At 48.9% G+C, this 15,411-nt stretch overlaps 2 protein-coding genes across 4 annotated transcripts in view; both read left to right on the forward strand.

Annotated features, from left to right (window-relative positions):
- Positions 1 to 8,470, forward strand: part of spg11 (SPG11 vesicle trafficking associated, spatacsin) — a 22,404-nt gene extending 13,934 nt beyond the window's left edge. The window contains exons 27-40 of one of the 2 annotated variants that reach the window (XM_086027705.1): positions 19 to 126; positions 592 to 757; positions 838 to 1,052; positions 1,923 to 2,646; positions 3,851 to 3,999; positions 4,344 to 4,548; positions 4,631 to 4,765; positions 5,880 to 6,013; positions 6,251 to 6,370; positions 6,439 to 6,607; positions 6,846 to 6,925; positions 7,001 to 7,156; positions 7,237 to 7,388; positions 7,625 to 8,470. In XM_086027705.1, coding sequence (XP_085883831.1) covers positions 19 to 126; positions 592 to 757; positions 838 to 1,052; positions 1,923 to 2,646; positions 3,851 to 3,999; positions 4,344 to 4,548; positions 4,631 to 4,765; positions 5,880 to 6,013; positions 6,251 to 6,370; positions 6,439 to 6,607; positions 6,846 to 6,925; positions 7,001 to 7,156; positions 7,237 to 7,388; positions 7,625 to 7,802 — 2,691 coding nt within the window. In that variant the 3' untranslated portion in view covers positions 7,803 to 8,470. The remainder of the gene's footprint in view (positions 1 to 18; positions 127 to 591; positions 758 to 837; positions 1,053 to 1,922; positions 2,647 to 3,850; positions 4,000 to 4,343; positions 4,549 to 4,630; positions 4,766 to 5,879; positions 6,014 to 6,250; positions 6,371 to 6,438; positions 6,608 to 6,845; positions 6,926 to 7,000; positions 7,157 to 7,236; positions 7,389 to 7,624) is intronic. The other variant, XM_086027706.1, reaches the window with a different exon arrangement.
- On the forward strand, positions 8,450 to 14,811 carry LOC147148910 (uncharacterized). 2 transcript variants are annotated; one of them, XM_086027712.1, is made up of 14 exons: positions 8,450 to 8,803; positions 8,876 to 8,995; positions 9,200 to 9,319; positions 9,407 to 9,469; positions 9,657 to 9,773; positions 10,187 to 10,300; positions 10,459 to 10,631; positions 10,966 to 11,638; positions 11,929 to 12,071; positions 12,201 to 12,261; positions 12,760 to 12,974; positions 13,098 to 13,284; positions 13,425 to 13,520; positions 14,321 to 14,811. In XM_086027712.1, the coding sequence occupies exons 1-14, from the start codon at positions 8,450 to 8,452 to the stop codon at positions 14,468 to 14,470; spliced, it is 2,586 nt and encodes an 861-aa protein (XP_085883838.1). In that variant the 3' UTR covers positions 14,471 to 14,811. The 2 variants fall into 2 exon arrangements, with proteins under 2 accessions (XP_085883838.1, XP_085883837.1); XM_086027711.1 differs by having other exon boundaries at positions 9,200 to 9,469.
- The last annotated feature ends 600 nt before the right edge of the window (positions 14,812 to 15,411 follow it).

A 15,411-nucleotide genomic window follows, 5' to 3' on the forward strand; every position in this document is an offset into this window, starting at 1 on the left:
ATGTTGTTGCACTGCTAGGACTGCCCCCTGCTGGACGTGCTGAGCATGTTCCTGCTCTGCTCCGACCACAAGAACTTCAGCAAAGCCAAAATCAAACTCCAAAACTTCCACACCACCATCACCAATGTCAGTCAATAACACACACACACACACACACACACACACACACACGACAGCAGCAGCAGCGTGTCTCCGTATCCTTGTCACCCTTCATCACTCCTCTTCGTAAATTTGATCTTCATCGCTCTTCATCGCCGTCACACGTCGTCACCGTCTCCATCTTTATCACTCGTTTTCATCCGCGTCGCCATCATCCCTCGTCATCATCTTCGTCATTACCCCTCATCTTCATCATCGTCATCCTTATCGCTCTACATCATCGTCACACGTCATCCTCATCCTCACCCTTCATCGCACTTCGTCTTCATCGCTCCATGCCTCCATCGTTGCCACCCTTATCACCCTTCATCTTCATCACTCTCCATCTTCATTTCGCTTCGCCTTTATCGCGCCTGCGCCTCCATTTCGCCTCCGTCGCTCATCGTCATCGCGTGAGCCGATGGTGTTTTCCTTTTTGCTTCCGCTGCCCAGCTGAGCGTGAGCGGCGAGACGCCCCCCGGTGGTGTGCCGCTGCAGTGGTTGTGCAGTGAGGCGTGGTTCTCGCTCTTGCTCTTGTGTCGGCGCATGCGCTCGCACTTTGAGCTGCGGCGCCTCCTGCAGGTCTTGGCGGACGACAACATGATGAGCAAGGACAGCGGTGAGCGGACGCACGTGCGCCACGGGACGGCGGGGGCGGAGCCCGCCGACATTGCGTGAACTTCGTTTATGCCTGCGCAGGTCCAGACTTCCGGAAGCTGAGTCAGCTGTGTGACCTTCTGCAAGGTTCAGGGGTGTGCGTGTCTCCCAAGTTGCTGCAGTGTCATTCGCCCTCCGTCCAGCAGGAGGAGCTCCAGGCCACGGTAGATGCCCTGCAGGCCAGGGGTTTCTACACGCAAGCGCGAAGCGTCGCTACGCTGGCGCAACTTCCTGTGCAACGGCTGCTCATGTGTCAGGTGGTAACTTCATGCTTACACTTCCTGTCTGCTCACGGCCCGACTTCCTGTGCTGGCATGATACGACTTCCTGTCTCGCCTTGTTTCGCCCTCACGGGCCTCTTTGGAAAGTCGAATCTCGGAAACATTTGTAACACCTCTCCTTAACCTTTGTTTAGGGATGAAACGATGAATCGATTGAAAATCGACTTTAAATCCGATTTAAAGTCAGATTTCCGACTTTAAAGTCAGAATTCTGACTTTATTCTCAGAATTCTCACTTTAAAGTCAGAATCCTGACTTTAATATCAGAATCCTGACTTTTGAGTGGGAATTCTGAAAAGTGAGAATTCTGACCTTGAAGTCAGAATTCTGAGAATAAAGTCAGAATTCTCACTTTAAAGAACAATTCTGACTTTAAAGTCAGAATTCTGAGATAAAAGTGAGAATCTTGCCAACCTATTAGCTGAGAATAAAGTCAGAATTCTGAAATAAAAGTGAGAATCTTACCAACTTCATTTTTTTCCCCCACTGGCCCTAATCCTCTTCCGTACTCGTGATGGGAAAATGAAGCTTTGCTTGGTGAACCAGTTGTTTTTTTTTTGACCCCTCTACATGGCACTCGCTGTTTCTTTTTCCTGCCGTGCACCGTTTGTACCTGATTCTACTTCCTGTTTAGCCACATTTCTACTTCCTGCCTTGCCACGATTCAACGTCTTGTGTAGTCATAGTTTCAACTTTCTGCCTTAACATATTTCCGCTTCCTGTTTCATCACAACATTTCTACTTGCTGCCATGCCGTCTCTCTACTTTGGATTTCGTCATGTTTCTACTTCCTGTGTGTTATTTTCCTTATAGAAGCCCTCCTTTCTTTCTTTTCTGTCCACGTAGCTGGTCCAGGAGTTGGAGCTTCAGCGTTCCAAGCGTCAGTGGTCCCGGCTGGAGAGTCGCGTGAGCTTTTGGAGAAAGTGTCACCGGCGGCTGGAAGACGAGCGCGTGGATCCCGACTCCGCTTCCCGCTTCTTCCTCTCCCAGGCGGACTCGGCGCTATCCGAGTCGTCGGCGGCCTCCGGTTTGCGGTCGGAGCTGCTGGCGGTCCGCGAAGGCTGCCTGCTGCTGGCCGTGGCCGGCCGCTGGCTGTCGCTGCTGCGCCCGCCTCCCGCGGAGCAGATCCAAAGCCTGGAGAAGAAGCTGTGGCTGGGCCGCGTCCGCCAGCGCTCCCTGGCCGACGCCATCCAGAGGGAGAGCGTCTTCAACCTCCTTCAGCCGGACGTCAACATGTACGACGTCCTCATGGAGGACTTTTCATTCCGCAACATCCCCGAGCTGCGCGCCGACGCGCTCCTCAGCCTCCAAGGACTGCCCGGTCCGGCCCAGGAGCACGCGGATAGCGATCCGCCCCTTGATCCAACGGAGAAGAAGACGCTAGCGCTGCTGCTGGACGCCGCGCTGGACGCCGGAAGCGTGGAGGAAGTCAGCCGAGCCTGTCGATACTTCTCGCTCTATCACCCCGATCTGTGGCTGCTGCTGCGCTGCCGAGCCCTGGCGACCGGAGAGGTGGCGCCCCAAACGTTGGACGAGCCAGACGAGGCACCCAGGAGGCTCCTGTACGCCTGTGAGGAACGCGTTTTGATTCGGCGTGACTTGTTTTCGGGAGTCATCTGCCGACCACAGCTGGTTTTCATGTACTCCACAAAAATAGAAACGCAACAATTTTCTTTCTTTTTTGCTCCCATTTTTTTGGGAGGGATGGACCGATTATCGGCCAATCGCCGATATTCCGCGTTGGAATGAATATCGGCGTCGGCCTTTTTAAAAATCTCATGGCCGATAATAAATCACTTTCGATCTGTGTTGGACTCAAAGCAAAGATATGTCAGAGTTGAACATTTCTGTCATTTTGGACATTTTGGACAACTCCGGGTGCTCCCTGAAATTTTGGTTAGAATTTGATGACAGAGATGTATATTCTCAAAATAATTCTTCAAAAAGTAATAATTGAAAAAAAAAAAATCATGTAAACCTCAAAATTAAGTTTTTTTTAGATTTTAATGCCAATATTTTCCTTTTTACTGAAAATGAATATCGGCTCCAAATATCGGTTATCGGCCTCCTTGCCTACGAATAATCGGTATCGGCCCAGAAAAAAACATATCGGTCTATCTCTAATTTTTGATGAGATGAACTCAAAAGTCTACAACTTTTTCCACACAATATCACCATTTCTCTCAAATATTGTTCACAAACCGCTCTAAATCTGCGATACTGAGCACTTCTCTTTTGCCGAGATAATCTGCCTACCTCGCAGGTGTGCCGTATCAAGATGCTGATTTGACACCATGATTAGTGCACAGGTGTGCCTTAGACTGCCCACAATAAATTCCACTCTGAAAGGTGTCGTTATGTTTTGTTTCTGGGGACTCTGAAAACCAGTCTGCACTGACTGACAGGTTTTCCGAGTCCCCAGACACCGACAAAAAAACGATTATCTCGGCAAAGGAGAAGTGCTCACTATCACATATTTAGACTGGTTTGTGAACAATATTAGACAGAAATGGTGATATTAGACCTTTGAGTTTATCTTATCAAAAATTGGAGCAAAAACAAAAATTGGAGCAAAAACAAAAATTGTTGCGTTTTTATTTTAGGTGAGGTTGACAACCATCTGAAAGTAGTTTTCATTACTTGTAAACGACCCTTAACTAGTTTTCAAGAGTTGCTAGTTGTCGTGATAGTTATCAACCGCCTGACGTGGTCGCTCAAATATCGATGTTAGCATCATCGCTAAGCGTCATCAAAACGTCTTCTTGCTTTGTCAGCGCCGTCTGTGAGCAGCTTGTCGTCCTTCGCGCTGCTTCCTCCTCTCCCCGAAGACGACGTCGCCGTCCAGTTGCAGAGGATGGCTGCGCGGTGTCGCCATGGCAACAACTACTGCAAACAAGTCCTCAGCCTCTACCAGCTCTCGAAGGTAGACCCCCACTGGCGTCCATCCGTTACTCAACCAATTAATTGGATGTCCTTTAGGGGGCGCTCTTGCGCACGTGGAAATGTGTTTGAACCCGTCAATCCCGAGACGCCACCGCCCCGAATCCCTTGGCCTCCATATTTCGTCTTGGCCCTGTTTGTTTTTGAGCGTGCGTGCCGGGGGTGTAATGATTTCATCGAAAATCGACTTTCAAATCGCTTCGGCCCGATTAATCGATTAATCGAATCGGAAACTCGGGTTGGTTAAATTCATCTAAATGTTGCCTTGAAACGTTTTTTCATTCCAGATGCATAGCACATTTTGAATCTTTCGGTGTGTGCCGACAGGAGCTGCGCTGTCCCTTCAGTCAGGTGAGCGGCGAGGACCCCGCCCGCGTTCTGGAGAAACTACTGCTGTGCGATCATCCCGAACGCTTGCGGAACGCCCAAACGTTCGTCCGAGCTCAGAGTTTCTCCGCCGACGTCGTAGCCGAGTTGGTGGCGGCCGCGCTGGTGCGCGCCAAACAGGAGCAGGCGCACCTGATGCAAACTGGTAGGAGGGACGCCCGCGTTTGGGACGGGCACGTGGATGCGTGCGTACGTTTAACGCGGCGTCTTTGAACGTGCGCGTGCAGAGAGGCAGGTGAGCCGACCGTCGGAGGGTCGCGACTCGCTGGTCCAGCTCATCACGTTGTGTGAGGATCCCAACCTGGTGGGACTCAAAGTTCTGGAGAAGCTGAAGAGCGTGCCACTCAGGGAGCTCGGCTGCAGTATGACAAACACACTCACAGTTAATACACACATGCACAAGCATCTGGAAACGGTGTCCTCCATAATTATCGGCACACCTGGTTAAGGATAAAAGTCTGAAAGCGGAAGTCAACCCGAACATATTTTTTTCAAGAATGTGTCCTATGCAAGCCCACTAGTTGAAACACGGCATTCTGATTAATTTTGCGTTTGGGGAATATAAGTTAAGCAGCAAAATGCACTCGTTTTTAGCCAACTCTGGCGGCGGCCATTTTGTCTTGAAAATGACATCACAGCTGCTCACAATGACCAATTGCGGCTGACCCATTTTTCGGAATCTGAACTTATTCCACAAATGCAAAATGAATCAGAGTGCCGTGTTTCAACAAGTGGGCCTGCTGGGAACATATTCTTGAAAAAAAATATGTTTGGGTTGACTTCCGCTTTAAAGTCAACTCAAACATATTTTTATTTTATTTATTAATTAATTCTTATTTACATATTTAATTGATTCATATATACTTGAAACAAGGCAATCTGATAAATATTGCGTTTGTGGAATAAGAGTCAATCCACACGTTTTTTTTTTTGCCATCTCCGGGGGCGGCCATTTTGTCACTTCTGTCGACTGAAAATGACATCACAGCTGCCCAGGGGCTCAGGTAACGACCAATCACGGCTCAGCATCAGAAAACAGGCGAGCTGTGATTGCTCCTTAACCGAGCCCCCTTTCCCTCTTTCTGTATTCTCCCATCTTGCGAAAAAATTATTGGAGAAGATTAGGTGGGAGTTGAACAAAGTATTATTACATAATTGTAGCGCACATGATTTGATGTCAAAGAATTATTTCTTGATGGGATTTCCCCCCCCCCCCCACTGAATGAATGAACTTGAATTAAAGGTTGAATACTCCGCTTTCTTTTAATTCTGCTCCTATATTAGAAGCTAAGGAACACTGAGGGTGCCAATACTGCACTACATATTTCCATCAACATATTCCGTACCGACATAATGCACACCCAAGTACACACAAATATCATCTAGATATCACACTCGCCCACACACAGATATGTACACTAGTGTGCATCTTGTGTCCTAGTCACTTTGGTTGTTGTTGTTGTTGTTGCTGTGTAGTTGTGGAGTTGCTCATCGTGGCCCACGACTGCTTCAGCGTGACATGCAACATGGAAGGGATCGTCCGGGTGCTGCAGGCCACCAGACACTTAAGCCACGCCTACTTGGCCCCCGGCGAGCACTACGGCCTCTTGGTGAGCGCTGACATCACATCCTGTCCGAGCGATTTCAGTTTCACACCTTCTCACGCTCGCCTCAGTCGTTTGATTATCCCACTGCCGTTTTTGACATTGAACGCACCGCAGTTGCCGGAGTTTCCCAACGCTCTCTGTAGACATCGAACTAGCCGACGAAGTCTGATTCTCGCGCTGATGTCCAAGCTGGTTGAATGAAGGGCAGACATTGAAGTAAGACATTGACGGTGCGTTCAGGTGCGCGCGCTGACGGGAATCGGCAGATACAACGAGATGACCTACGTGTTTGACCTGCTGCATCAGAACCATCGCTTTGAGATGCTGCTCAGGAAGAAGACGGACATGGACAGAGGACAGGTGGAACGCGCGCGCACGCACGCACACACACACGCAGGCGGTGGTTCTAATGGCTCGGCCCCCATCAGAGCTCGAGCCTGAAGACGGCGCTGTTGGACTACATCAAACGCTGCCTGCCCGCAGACAGCGAGAAGCACAACATGGTGGCGCTGTGTTTCAGCATGAGGCGCGAGATCGGCGAGAACCACGAGATGGCCGCCAGGACGCAGCTCAAGATCATCCAGTCTCAGGCCTGGGGTGAGAAGTTTGATGACTGCGATCAACCGCCCTGGCAACTCACTTCCATGATTTCACAATTGACCACTGTATAAAAGCGCTTGACTACCCATAAGTAGATTTTGCGAGGTGCCAACGAGCCGCAACTGCTTTTAATGAGTGGATAACTATTTTCATTTCATCAGATAAAAAATAGTTTCTAGAAATGTGCTTCCCGCAAGGGGGCGTGTTTGCTGACTTGTGTGCTTGCCGTCGTCAGCAGCGTCGTCGCCGGAGCTCAAAAGTTCCCTGCTCAAAGTTTTGTCTCTGCTCAAGGACGCCGCGGAGAGCTTCTCTAAGGTCATCACACCTGGCCATCGCCAACTCCCTGTCTGCCTGGCGGCCATGTTGACCGTGTATTTGCGTGTGCGACAGGACGCGTGCGTGCAGCAGGCGAGTCGCTGCGTGCGACTGGCCAAGCTGGTCACGCTTCAGCTGCACTTCCTCAATCAAGGCTCCGCCCTCCGTTTGGTCAACCTGCAGCCCGCCGACATGATGGACGCCGCCATGGCGCTGCCCAGGTGCTACCAGGTGGGTGACGATGTCAGCGTGTCACACGGGTATGAGGTGTCGATGAAGACGATGGCGTTAATGACGTCGCGCATTTTGAGGTGTTGGTGTTGTCGGAGGCGTACGGTTACAGTCCAGACTGGGCGGAGCTTGTGTACCAGAAGGCGGTCCTTAACGCCGACTTTGCTTACCTGGATGAGCTGAAGAGACTCCGCCCACTGACCTCTGGCCTCTTTGAGGACATTTTTAAGAAGTGAGTCACCACATCCTGAAATTTCACCCCAAAGCCTAATATCACAAACTTTTTGCCTTGCAATAATTCTACTTCCTGCCTGGTCAAATTTCTACCGCTTGCCTTGCTGTGTTTCTACTTCCTGTTTAGTCCGTTCTACTCGCTTCCTTGCTATGTTTCTACTTCCTGTTTTAGTCACATTTGTACTTTACTAGTGTATGTGGTGTTTAGGATGTCATCACTGGCTTGCGTTTCAGGCTGGATAGCGCCCCCAGTGGCGTAACGGCAAACATACGTCGTCTGCTGACGTACTGCGACGACATTTATCTGCGCTACCGCCTGGCATACCGACGACAACTCGACGATGTCACCAAGACGCTGCTGCAGGACGCAGCCGCCTCCAGCTACCTCAACGACGCCATCGGCGCGCACTGACGCGCAAAACGGATGCCAGGGCAAGGGCATAATGCCCTTCTGTGACAATGCTCATACCTCAAAATGACTCTTATCTCAAATCCAAATTTCATCATGGAAATGGAGTGAAATGGCATTAATCTGTTCAAGGCCCCCCACACAAAAAAAAAAATGTGATGTGTTTTTAACGAAGAGAAATAGCACTGTACATTACTGTACTATACATATAGTAACAACATAACGTTAAAAGAAAAAAAGGAAGGAAATCAGCTGTCCTTATGAATAAGGACGGAAGAGTACCCAGTTCGCGGATTGAGGATGGACTGGCGAAAAAATTGTAAAGGGCCCACCTCTGCACTGATGGATTAAAACCCGCTTCCGTCATTCGTCAGTCCGTCATTTTTAAAAAGTGTCTCGTCAATCGGCGGAAAAACGGGCGTCAGTGACGGGTCGGCGGACCGGTCTGTCGCTCTGTCAACAACTACTATGAACATGTCAAAAGCCATTCACTTGTGATGTATGGTTTTATATATTATAACATCATATATCATAAAACAAACTGGACAGAACCACTGATCTAAGACATCAAATGACATCATACAATGAATACATTACTGTGTTCACAACCACTTGATACACATTGTTTTTTACTTTAAATAAAGTTGCACATGGCTCTAAATGCTGAGTCACTCCAAAGTCAGGTGTCAACTTCTTTGAGTGTGTTGACGCGTGCGAGAACCTCCTCATCTCAGGTGTCGAATGTGTCGGGTTTCTTCTCACCTTGTCTTCTGCTTCCTGGCAACGTCTTTGTGCTCCTGTCGAGCGTTGGGATGGGAAGTGGAGCGTCCGCCGCCACCACCGAGGGATCCCGTCTGGGCCGGGTGGACGACGAGCAGCCCGACCCGGTCCGCTCCCCGACTCCTGCGGTCCGCTCCCCCGCTCCTGCGGTCCGCCCCCCCACCCCTGTAGTCAGGACCCCCACACCTGCAGTCATGGGTGGAGAAGCATTGCTGGTAGTAGAGGTTTGACCTTTGAGTGCTGGAAGTGTTGCCATCGAGATGGCGGTGATATTTGGTGTCCATGTTTGTTCGCAGGCGGACCGTGGACATCAAGCAGTGGACGTTCTGTCAGTCGCTAGCGACCTGCGGGCTCGCTCCAAAGTGGAAGACGAAGAAGACGAGGCCACGTCAAGTGTTGTCGATCCACTCACGACCGTGAGCAGATTTGATTTTCAAGCCTTTGCTGGGGAAACACACCTAGCCACTTAGCAACATGCTACACAGCTACATGCTAATGGCTAGACGCCGTAAGCTATCACGCAGTGAGATTACATGTGTCTCGTGAACATGCCAAATCACATGGACAAGAAGAACAAACAAGCACACTGAGTGACAAACGGCCATATGTGTTCCAAACAGGAAATGGCCGGTGAGGAAGAGGAAGTGTCTGTGAACTTTGAGAGTTTTCTTCACAACAACGGAACTTTGTACAGCTGCTTTGAGCACCACGGGAGCAGGGTCTACGTGGACGACGCTCAGGTACCGACGCACAAAATGTGTGAGCTTGGTACAAGCGTGGTCAAGTGGTCCCCGCTGTCTCGTAATCATGTGAACCCTCCTGAGCAGAAGCTGCAGCCTTTCCCCATGGAATGGTACGACACGGGACGCTTCATCAGCCCCAACCAGGAAGTGCGTGTCATCCTGCTTCTATTATGAGTGTGTTGGGCTAAACTGATATATGTGTGCATTTTATTTCATGAAATTGTGACGATGGATGGGACGATAAACAGTGACTTCTCAGCCACGTTGACTGCTGGCTATGGTGTGAAAGTATTGATTGTCGTTGACATTGACAGTGTACACCCTCACCCCTCAGGTCTCCGCCCAGCCACCGGTCGCCAGCGTCCAGCCGGTGTCGGCAGTGGGCGAGGATGACCGCGCAGGCGGCATCTTCATCCCGGGAAAAGGAAGCGTGACGACGTACATGTTTGAGGTGAAGGCCAGAGCACACCGAGGTCACATGTTTGAATTCAGCCCCTCCAACTAGCATCTCAGAAGTTACATGCTTATCTCCATCCGTGATCTTTGGTTCCTAACTCTTAACGAATTTTCTCAACATGATTTGAACCTATTCAATAAGTCATCCTTTTAGTTATCATTCAAGACCACAGTGTATATTCTCAATACAGAAAACAATGATTGTTTTCATTATAAGGGTCTTCTTTGTCTGGTTCCTCACCTTGGACCTGTTTGCCTTGGAGCATAAACCCCACCCCCCAAAATTAGCACCAACTATCATTGGGACACACAAAGCCCCCACTCCCACCTCCATCAGGCGATGACTCGCGGAGGGCTCCATGTTTGTATTCCAAGTCCCAACTTCTGTTGTGTGTGCGCTTTTCGCAGGAGAGAGTGAACGTGTGCCGGTTCTGGGATCCTCATTCGGGCGTGTGGCTGCTGCTCCCTCTACAGTGGGAGATGAACGTGGACTTTGTGCAGAGCAGAGTCCACAGAGTCATGGTAGGGAGGCACGACCAATCGCGCTCCCTAGATCAGAGCTTGGCATGGCACAATGACAATTTACACGATCAAAAGTCATGGAATATTTTTGGCATTTATTTCACCCGTTTCCCAAGATCCTAGTGGCTCCTGACTGTGTTTTGGTTTCGTGTCCACAGTCGGTCCTGCCCGGCCTGCTGGACCAGAAGGAAATTACAGCAGCACTGCGACTTTGTAACTACGATAGCGAAGAAGTCATCTCTGCCTACCTCACAATGTTTGGAGAGGTCCTCCTGCATGCTAATGCTAATGCTAGTGGAGAGCCAGGATACAGTGACCTCAACTCATTCAGGTTAGCTAGCATGTATTGCCATTTGTCACAAATCAGTAGAGCTTACGGTTTGACAATATCAAGCAGTTATCTTTAAAGCGGAAGCCATTTATTTGTCAAGAATATGTTCTATGCAGGCCCGCTACTTGAAACAAGGCATTCTGATTGATATTGCATTTGTGGAAAATGAGTTCAGCAGCAAAATCCACCCCTTTTTAGCCATCTCACTGGGCGGCCATTTTGTCACTTCCGTCGACTGAAAATGACATCACAGTTGCTCAGGGCTCAGATAATGACCAATCATGGCTTAGCTTCAGAAAACAGGCGAGCCTAATGCTTTGTGTGTTCCGTCCAGAGCTCTTGTGGAGCGTGACCGTGTGATCGAGGATCTGAGGCAGCAGCTCGAGTCCAAACAGAAAGAAGCGGACGAGCATCTCCACAGGAACAAGCTGCTGGTCCGGGAGACTCGCCAACTTGGTGGCATCGTTGAAAACCTCAACCGCAGGACGTCCGAGCTGGAGGCCGACCGGCAGGAGGCCCGAGAGAAAATCCGTTCCCTTCAGAATCGCCAGACGCCCGCGGTGCCGTCCGCCAGGAACCACCCCGCCTCCGAGCCCACTGTAGATCCAGATCGACTGCGCCGGGCCGGCGGACTGGCCCGAGAACTCAAGGTGTCCGCCAAACAACTGAGGTCTTGGCTCCTCCAGACGCTGAGCGACTTGAAGAGCGTCCTGACGCAGACGGAGGACGTCCTGAAGGAGATGGCCGAGGCTCAGCGACGAGCGGGTGGCGAGGCACGGACGCTGCGCTCGCTCTACCAGAAGGAGGCGCTAGAGAGACGCGCTTTGTACAACAAGCTGCTCGAGCTGCAGGGGAACGTCAGAGTGTTCTGCAGGTGCAGGAACGTTACCGGACAAGGAGCCTCCTCGTGTTTGGACCAGTACGACCAGCAGGAAGTCACGCTAATACACAAGAACACCAGGAAGAAGTTCTTCTTTGACAAGGTCTACGCACCCGCCAGCACACAGGTACCACAACAGCAACAGACATGCACCGAGAGATGGGAATCGAAAACTGTTTTTTTTTTTTTTAAGAATTAGTTCCCAGTAGAGTAAAATCGGCAGAAAAACAAACTACTTAATTACAGTAGGAAAATATTTGTTCTCGTTACTTCGCACTACGTATAACGAAGATCCCGACGGTGCATCCAGAGCACTTCTGGAGCGTGACGGTGTGATCGATGATCTGAGGCAGCGATATCCAAACAGAAAGAAGCTCTTGAGTATATGCTGTTGTTGCTCCGGATGTTGTCCTGCAGGAGGAGGTTTTCGCCGGAACCGTGCCGCTAATCACTTGCTGTGTGGACGGGTACAACGTATGCATCCTGGCATACGGGCAGACGGGCTCTGGAAAGACCTTCACTATGATGGGCACCAAGGACAAGCCCGGAGTCAACATCAGGTGTCTCTTTTTATGTTGTATTTTGACGTTTTTAATGTACAGCACTTTTGAGTTGCATCCTAGGTGTGAAAAGTGCTATATAAATAAAATTTGATTGATTGGTCGATTGATCTGTGCTGCCCCTTGCAGGTCCATACGGGAACTTCTCCGTGTGTGTTCACTCAAAGAAAAAGTGTCGTACGTTCTCAAGGTATCAACACACCTCACGCTCTTTCATACAGAGTTGCAAAATTCCTGAGATGGGGCTTTTATCAGCCTTTGCCTTTCACACAGAAAATTGGATGATTGGATACTATACTACAAAGGTGGAAAATTTTCAGAATGACTTCATCCCCCAGTTGTGTTAGAACAGTGAGGCGCCAAATTGCATACGCAGGTGCACTTGTCAGATTTCAGGCTTTAAACCAGGAGTGTTTTTCCATGTTTTTTTTTTTACATGTTTTTACATTAGTTCCAACACAAGGTGGATACTAAGTGGCCAAAAAAGTACCAGTAAGCGCTAGGAAAGAAGTGGGCAATGTGTGAATTGGGACAAACATATAGTTTGCGAATGCATATAAATTCCCAGCAGAGTGGGAGTTTACTGTATTGGCACAAGCTACCAAGTTCTTCCAGTTCATGTTTCCTACAGTTGGCCTTCAAAGACATTACAATCATTTTTGGGGGGGGTCTGCGATCCGATGTGTAGATTTCCATGTTGGAGATTTATAACGACACGCTCAACGACCTGCTAGCGAAAAGTCCCGCCGCTTCCTCCAGCCTGGACATCCGCGTGCAGGGTAAGCTCGTGTCTGTGCCGGGACTGACATACGTGGAGGTTCAGACCGAGGACGACATCGTCAACGTCATGGAGACCGGAGAGAAGAACAGGAAGATGGCCGCCACCAAGATGAACATACACAGGTGGGGACGACATTGATGATGGCGATAATGACGAAGATGAGGACGTGGCGACAATGGGGAAGACTGTGAGGAAGATGGGTTGGATTCTGGAGAGAACAAACCCTCTTGTGTTGTTGCGTTCAGTTCTCGCTCTCACCTGCTGGTGGCGCTGGAGGTGTGTGGCAGTGACTCATTGTCCGGCGAGAGTACACGGGGTACGTTGACCCTGGGCGACCTGGCCGGGTCCGAACGCATCTCGCGGACGGAGGCCGAAGGCCCACGCCTGGTCGAGGCTGCCGCCATCAACAAGTCACTGACGGCACTGGGGCAGGTCAGCACAAACACACGCAACTGATGTCGCACAACTCGTGACATCACATGCCTACTCGACACTTGCCAACGTTACGCTTGACACGAAAAGTCTGTATTATCATGGGTGAAGTCACTGTGTGTGCGTGTGTGTGCATTTAGGTGTTTGCGGCTCTGAAGTGTAACGCCCTTCACGTGCCCTTCAGGAACTGTAAACTGACTCACCTTCTGCAGCCCAGCCTCAGCGGAGACGCCAAGGTCCCGCCCGCCGTGGTGTTCCTTTGACCTGTGATCCCTTTAAATTGTTTATTTTGATCTCTGATCCCAATGTCGCAATTCCCTCTGATCTTACAGTTTCTTACAGTTCCTTTTTGATGTTGATGTTTATGACTTTATTGATCGCTCTGGCTCCTTTGATTTGAGAATTGTCCGAGTTGGGATTCAATTTCCCCCGTGGGATGAGTAGTGCGTCTATTCCTGAGATGTAAATCGAACTTCTTTTCACTCATTGACTGCCGGCCATTTTCCAAGCAGTTCCCCACATTGGCAGCATTTTAGAGCATATTGATTTTTTGAAGACCCACAGAATATTGTGTTCTGTCACATTATAAGCACCAAACCTACAGGTTGACTAAATAAATGCAAAATAATCCAACACCATCATTTACAGTCTTTGCAGTGGTTTACAAAGTTGAATTTTACAGACAAACTGGACTTGACCTTCTTCCATGCCCACATGCTGAAAAAAAAAAAACACACTTGGCGAATGTATTTGTCGGTGGCAGGAAACAGTTGGATTCCAGTTGACAAATTGAAACGTCCATGGCAGTGAATGAGTGTCAATTTAGATTTCATCTTCTTTGATATCCTGACCCAAGTGTTAGCATTAACTGAATCCTTAAATCTGGAGATGGTGATTCAATTGATTTCGATTGTCATCAACCCAATATGAGTGTTATGATTCCTCTGTGATCTCCTCCGATTGTTTTGGTGTGATTCCTCTGATCCAATTAGCGTCCATCTTGGTTCTGATGCCAGCCTTGTGATTTCCGCCTCAGTGTTGCGTGTTCGTCAACGTGAGTCCAGACGCCAAGGACGAGGTTGAGACGCTCAGCACGCTCCAGTTCGGCTCGTCCATTCGTCACGTGGCACTGGGAAAAGCCACCAAGAACGTCACGCCGGCCAAAGGCAACAAGATGACAAAATAGGCGAAAGGGATGAGCGAGCCAGTCCAATTGTGACAAGCAACACCATTTCAAGACCAATGTGTGAAAAAAAGAAACCTATTTTAAGTAAGAAGAAGACAAGATGAACGTCAAAGTGCTATTATATGGAAGATACGGACGATGTTGGAAAGATTAGAAATGAAACTCGCACATCATTGAGATGACTGAAATTGCTGATTTTTAGATCATATCAATATTGATTAGAATCAAGTCGTTATATAATTTGTCGACATGATCAGCAGAGGACACACACCAATAAGGAAATGTTTTGAAATTCAATTTGTATGTATGATTATCAATAAATACGCATACATTAAAAGAGACGTATTATGCATTTGTTCACATTTTTGAAAATTCCTAGGTGTCTTAACATGTCTGTGTCTTTAGTCACAATACTACAAAGACCAACAATTCTAGACTTTTTTTTTTTTTTACTGCAGATTTATTGCTGTGGTGAAACTGGCTAGTTTTAGGGGCAAATCTTGGGCATTCCTCCAAAATTGATACAAGACGAGAAAAAAATGGCGAGGGAAGCTGCCAAAAGAAATCTCTCATCTTCTTTGTATGTCTAGGTTGTAGGTCAGGGTGTCAAGATCAAAGCCTTTACTTGCAAAGAAGAAAAAAAACAAAACAAAAACAAAAAAAGAGTCGCCTAACTTGATCACAAAAATATCCCCTAGCAATTTTTTCCCAGTCCGTTTTTCGTCTTGCGCCTGCAGCTGGGTTACCCTTCCGCCGTCCGTCAATCCGTCTTTTTGTCCGGCCGGAATAAATAGTAATCACTTATAGGCCGGTCTGCCTATCATTTTAAACGGGTTTCCGTTTGCATTTCCGTCTATAAACTTCGACCAATTTTGTTTCCAGTTCCTCCACTTTGCCACACCAAGATATGGAGGGTAGTATCCATATTGCAGATGAAGAAG

This window comes from Filicampus tigris, chromosome 4, assembly GCF_054856515.1.
Source record: "Filicampus tigris isolate MCC_2025a chromosome 4, RoL_Ftig_1.0, whole genome shotgun sequence".
Lineage (NCBI taxonomy): Eukaryota > Metazoa > Chordata > Actinopteri > Syngnathiformes > Syngnathidae > Filicampus > Filicampus tigris.

What these genes read in the sequence shown, in the direction of transcription:
- LOC147148910 (XM_086027711.1), top strand. Translation starts at nt 8,450, where the DNA reads ATGGCTCTAAATGCTGAGTCACTCCAAAGTCAGGTGTCAACTTCTTTG. An exon ending in AGTGACCTCAACTCATTCAG is followed by an intron (nt 10,632 to 10,965) that starts GTTAGCTAGCAT and finishes TGTTCCGTCCAG; the next exon opens with AGCTCTTGTGGAGCGTGACC. An exon ending in AAGCCCGGAGTCAACATCAG is followed by an intron (nt 12,072 to 12,200) that starts GTGTCTCTTTTT and finishes TGCCCCTTGCAG; the next exon opens with GTCCATACGGGAACTTCTCC.